General features: G+C 49.2%; 1 protein-coding gene across 1 annotated transcript in view; it reads right to left on the minus strand.

Annotated features, from left to right (window-relative positions):
* Window positions 1-21: 21 nt before the first annotated feature.
* Window positions 22-6067, minus strand: part of Gtpbp1 (GTP binding protein 1) — a 26772-nt gene continuing 20726 nt past the window's right edge. The window contains exons 9-12 of the mRNA XM_010612851.3: window positions 3289-3424; window positions 2592-2770; window positions 1073-1270; window positions 22-385 (exon numbers count right to left, since the gene is read on the minus strand). Of these exons, the coding sequence (XP_010611153.1) occupies window positions 293-385; window positions 1073-1270; window positions 2592-2770; window positions 3289-3424 (606 nt within the window). The 3' untranslated portion in view covers window positions 22-292. The remainder of the gene's footprint in view (window positions 386-1072; window positions 1271-2591; window positions 2771-3288; window positions 3425-6067) is intronic.

The following is a 6067-nucleotide window of genomic DNA, read 5'->3' on the forward strand; positions in this document are numbered from 1 at the left end:
TAGAGAGACACAGATATATAATAAAAAGAATAAAAACTAAGGGCCCAGATGTACAAAAGATGTGTGAGTGAAGAAGGAGGCAGGGAAGAAGGCAGGAGACGGTCAGTCCTCGAGAAGTCTGGCCACCTTCCTCATTTATAAATTACAAGCCCCCTGGAAAATGGGGGTGGAGCAACGGAGAGGCTCTGGTGTGGCCTGGGAGTGGGCGGGTGCGGTCAGAGCTGCTCTGCCCAGCTGGTGAGTGGTGGCCAGAGTAAAGATCCCTGGGTGACAGGGCTGGGCCAGGGAAGATTCAGCAGCCGCTGGCAGGACTCACACAGGCCCCCTGGAATTTCACCTTGTGGCGCTGGCCCCCTCGTCGTCGGCCCCCACTGCTGGGCTTGGGCTGAAAGACAGAAAGGAGAAACTTGAGAAATGCTGTCCCCTGAGAGCAAGCTGGGGCAGCAGGGGCCAGGCAGAGGGCAGTCTGTGAGGTGACCTTGCCCACCGCGCACGCGCGCACGCACACACACACACACACACACACACACACACACACACACAGTGTAGGGCCATTCAGAGAAGGACAAAGTTGAGCATGAATCAACATTTGCCATTGCTGACTGGGAAGACAAATGACAGAATCAGGGGAAACACTTAACATGCTGGCTGTGGGGGTGACACATGGGCCTGTGACACGCTCATCCAGAAACTTCTCCAGACGGGTGTGCGGAGAAAGAGACACTAGGGAGAGATGGACAAGGGGCACCGCCCTTTGCCAGGCCAGGAGAGAGCCCTGGGAGACAGCCACGTGCCACTGCTAAGGCCACCTCCATGCATGCCAAGACGCCAAGAGCGGCCACGAGAAGCCTGAAGGGCAGCATCTCGACACTGTCTACTCTCACCATCAAAGGGAAATCTGACATTTTCTGTTTTGTTTTACTTCATTAAAGCCAAATGCTAGTGAGGACCAATTATACCGATTTGACATGGGCCACATCTCAGCTGGAGAAACTCTGCCTTAGTAAGAGACAGCACAGGACCCCTTCCCACAAGCCCTGGCCCCTGCCCAGGACCCTGGAGCCTCACTCACCTGGGGCTGCAGACCACTGGATGCGCTGGGCCCTGCGCTGACAGATGAAGCCTCATCTCCGGGAGAGGCCGCCCCCACCACCGGCCCACCAGATGGTCCCCCTTCTTCTCGTTTGGACAGTGGGCCCTTTTTTGTCGACTGCATTTTAATCTGCTGGGGCTTGGAGTTCATTGGGGAGTTGTTAGTGGTCTGGAGCAGCTGCGGGAGTCAAAGAGGTGAGGGTGAGGCCAGAGCTGCAGAGCAGTAGCATGAGCAGTCCAGCCAGGTCCCTGTCCCCTTCTCTCAGGGAGCTTCACCCCTGGTCTGGTTGGTCCTACAGAGGGTACAAGGCAGGATGGCCACGCCAGAGCGCAGCCATGGGAGGTCTGTTCATCCTAGTCTCAATCTAGGACCTCGGAGCCCCTGGCTGACTCTTCCCTTCCCACCTCTTCATGCCCAGACAGATCCACCCCATTCCCATTCCTGGACCAGCAGCAGCCCAAAGAGAACCCTGGCCCTCTCTACTGTTTCCCAGGCAAGCTCCCAGCTCCCAGGCTGGCATCCAGCCTGCCCACAACCTGCTCTGAGCCAACTTTAACTTCAGGCCTCCCAAAGAGACCAAATGAATGACTCATCAACTAAAAGCACATGTGGAGTCTGTGAGAAATCTTAAAAAGCTACCACCCAGACTGGGCGTGATGGCGCATACCCGTAATCATAGTACTTGGGAGGCTGAGGCAGGAGGAGCACCATGAATTTGAGGCCAGCCTGGGCTGCACAGTGAGTTCAAGGCCAGCCTGAACTACAGAGCAAGACCCAATCCTAAAAACAAAACAGGCTACCACCTAGGAGCAAATGCCTTGGAATCTTCCCTCGGGGGTTCAAGTTTCGTCTCAAATATAGAGGGGAGGAGGCCCAGCCAAGTCCCAGAGAATGCTACAGTGTGTGCTGCAGCCTCCCCCATATTCCTGGGCAGTCCCTGAGGGACACAACTCTGTGAAGAGGACTGGAAGTCAGCCTGAAGCTGATCTCAGATATGTGGAGACCACATCATTCTCTGTTCACGGCAGGGGTCAAAGCCTCCACAGAATGCCCCACGCCAGGGGCGAGGTCTGCAGAGGACAAAGTGGGCTCCAGGACAAATACAGAGTTCAGCACCAGAAAATCCACACCTGATGCCCTGAACTGTCCAGCACTCACTCAACCACACCTGCTTTGCTATAGGGATAGGAATCAGAGCTGGCAACTTGAAGAGCAGGCCCGGGACACTGAGCCCCAACACTTCCCAAGGAGACAGGCCAGGACCCAATCTCAGCTCTCCTCCAAGGCCACATTAAAGCCCGGGACGGGAGACCCAAGGACACCTCCTGTGGCAGGAAAGAAGCCAGCAGAGCAGCCTCACCTCAGTGCTGCCCAGCCCTGCCCAGGGAGGGGGAGGGGGACTTGCCAGGATTCTCAGGAGGAGCTTGAGATGCTCAGTCGCCCTGCTAGAGTGACCCCTGGTGTGTCCTGCAGCAGGTGAGGTAGGTCCGGGCCATACCTTAGTGATGGTGCCGACAGCCTTGGTGCGACCTTCTCGGAACACCAGCCGCTGGTCTATGTGCAGGTACTCAGGGGTCTTGATGAAGCGGAAGTGAACGGTGGCCTTGTCCCCAGTACGCAGACAGTCCTTGTCCATACTCAGAATGGTGGCCGTCTGCCTGATGCTCCCACAGTGCACTGCCAAGGGAGCAGGAGGTCAAGACAGACTCGGGGCCCTCTGTGGCGTCAGGACAAGGGGACAGTGAGCGAAAGCATGAAAGACGCTGGAGGGGCTCATCTCTAGGATCAAAGCCCCCGAGGGAGTGTGGGAATGAGCTGGTGGCCTCTGCGCAGACTGATAGTGCCTCTGCTCTCCCCTTCCTCCAGCTGGGCCAGTGAGCTCACCCACACCCTAGTTCCAGGGATCCCAGGACACTGTGTCTGCACCTGTGCCTCGTGACTGGATGGTGAGCCCTTGGCAACAAAGCTAGGTACGCAGCAGCGCTCAGCAGCGAGGTTCCTGAGGACAGGTCTGGGTCTCAGAGCCCTCCGTGACCATCTGCAGGACCAACTCAACACTGTAGCTTGTGAGTAGAACCGAAGGAACGGCAGCTGAGCTGAACGGGATGGGGATGTGGCCGGCCCTCCTCTTGGCTGGAGGTGGATCAGTTTTTGGTGGGAGCTAGGGCAGGGCCTGTAAGGCCCGAAACACATACCCATGGCCTGGTAGCGTGGGCTAATTGTGGTGGGATGATGGAGGACAAGAATCTCGGCCTCAAATTCCCAGGATGCTTGAGGATTCAAACGAGGTGAAACCATCACCATGCCCTTTCGGATGGATGAGCGCTTGATCTGAAAGAGAGAGAAAACACACGGCCCAGGGCTGATGATGCCTTCTGCTTTTGCCCCAGTCATGGAGAACCAGGATTCTTTACAGGAACAGGGACCACCCACCCCAGCCCTGCCCTCACCACCTTCTGGGGTGGCTTGCAGAAGGCAGGCTTAGTGCTACGGGAAGCTACATACTGCCACTGGGTGAGCAAAAAAGACTTCAAGCAGAAGTGGCATTTCACTAAATGGACAAAGACCGAAAGCTTTCACTCTAAAAAACAAGGATGTCCACTGTTACCACTCTTATTCAATACAGTTCTGGAAATATTAGTTGGAGCAATTAGACAAGAGAAAGAAATAAAAGAAAATAAAAATAAAAGGAAATAAAAGGGTAGGAGAGGAAAAAGTTAAATTATCATTATTTGCAGACGACACAAGACTCTAATAGAAGACCCCAAAAATTCCACCAAAAGATTTCAAGATTTAATAACCAAATTTATTAGCATAGCTCAATATAAATTCAACACTCAAAAAATCAACAGCCTTCTTGTACACAAATAAAAAACTCACTAAGAGAGAAATTAGGGAAACAACACTTTTTACAATAGCATCCAGAGCCAGGCATGGTGGCGCACGCCTGTAATTCCATCACTCAGGAGGCTGAGGCAGGAGAATCACTGTGAGTTTGAGACCAGCCTGGGCTACATAGTGAGTTCAAGGCCAGGCTGATAGTGAGACCCTTTCTCAAAAAACAAAAAACAAACAAACATACAATAGCATCCAAAAAGAAAAGAAAAGATAGGGCCGGGGATTTAGCTCAGCAATTCAGTGGCCTGCCTTGCAAGCACAAGGACCCGAGTTCAATCCCTGGTACCAAAAAAAGAAAGAAAGAAAGAAAGAAAGACAGACAGACAGACCAACCTAGGAATTAATCTAACAAAGGAAGTAAAAGACCTTTCTATGCAACACTACCATATGCTGAAAAAAGAGATCAAAGAGGATATCAGAAAAGGGAAAGATAACCCTTGTTCTTGGGTACAAAGAATCAATACAGTGTAAATGGCCATACTTCCAAAATTCTTCTACGGATTTAATGCAACACTGATCAAAATACCAATAGCATATCTCACAAATTAGACAAAACAATCCCAAAATTCAGAAAAGACCCAGAATAGCAAAAGAAATTCTGGGCAACAAAGTCAAGGCAGAGGGCATCATAATCCCCAGGTGAAACTACACTACAAAGCTACTATGATTTTAAAAACAGCATGGAACTGTCAAAAAAATAGAGCCAAGGATCAATGGAACAGATTAGAAGATACAGAAACAAATCCAGACATATTCCAGACATAAGCCACCTTATCTTTGACGAAGGAGCCAAACACTGGAAGAAAGATAGCCTCTTTAAAAAATGGTGCTGGATGGCCAGGCATGGTGGTGCACCTATAATTCCAGCACTTGGGAGGCAGAGGCAGGAGGATCGCTGTGAGTTTGAGGCCAACCCAGCCTGGACTACAAAATGAGACCTTGCCTCAAAAAAAAAAAGGGTGCTGGAAAAACTGGGTTTCCACACTAAACCTACTGGAAGGTAGAATAGGTAAGATTCTTAAAAACATTAGTGTAGGCAAAGACTTTATGAACAAAACCCCAAACACATAGGAAATATCACAAAGAATCAACAACTAGGATCTCATCTTATTAAAAAAGATTTTGCACAACAAAAAACAAAACACCAACAGGGTAAAGAGACAACACACAGTGTGGGAAAAATTTCTTGCCAGTTATTCCTCAAAGGACTAGTAACTAGAATACATAAAGAACTCAAAAAAATCAGACCCCCCCCCAAATTTAAGGGCCCAATCCAAATATAGGCATCTGAAATGAACAGACAATTCTTAGATGAAAAAGTAGAAACAGCAAATACAGGCTGGGGAGTTAGCTCAGGGGCATCACACCTGCCTTGCAAGTGCAAGGTCCTGAGTTTAATCCCCAGTACTGAAGAAAAGGAAAAGAAAAAAGAAAGAAACAGCAAATAAATATATGAAAAAAATGTTCAACATCACTAGTCATTTGAGAGATGCAAATTAAACCAATGCTGAGATTCTATCTCACTCCAGAAAGAATGGCTACTCTCAAGAAATCAACCAATAATAAATGCTGGTGGGGGTGTGGGGAAAGAGGAACACTTCTCCACTGTTGGTGCAATCTGTGGAAATCAGTGTGGAGATTCCTCAAAAAGCTAAAACCAGAGGTTCCATTTGAACCAGCTGTTCCCCTTCTTGGTATCTTCCCAAAAGAATTAAAAACATCACACCACAGAGATACATGTATATCCATGTTTATAGCAGCACATTTTGTAATAGCTACATTTTGGAAACAACCCAAATGCCCATCAACTCATGAATGGATAAACATGTAATTTTTTTATTTTTTTGGTACCAGGGATCAAACTCAGAATGTTGAGCTTGCAGGGCAGGCAGTGGCACCACTGAGCTAAATCCCTGGCCCAAGAAGATGTAGTTTTTTATACAACAGAGTACTACTCTGTCATAAAGAAGCATGAGCTTGAGACATTTCTAGCTAAATGGATGTATCTTGAGACCATATTTGTGATTCCTTCCTTCCTTCCTTTCTTTCTTTCTTTTTTTTTTTTTTTTTTTTTTT

This window comes from Fukomys damarensis, unplaced genomic scaffold (assembly GCF_012274545.1).
Source record: "Fukomys damarensis isolate Sample0158 unplaced genomic scaffold, DMR_v1.0_HiC HiC_scaffold_19, whole genome shotgun sequence".
NCBI classification, from domain to species: Eukaryota; Metazoa; Chordata; class Mammalia; order Rodentia; family Bathyergidae; genus Fukomys; species Fukomys damarensis.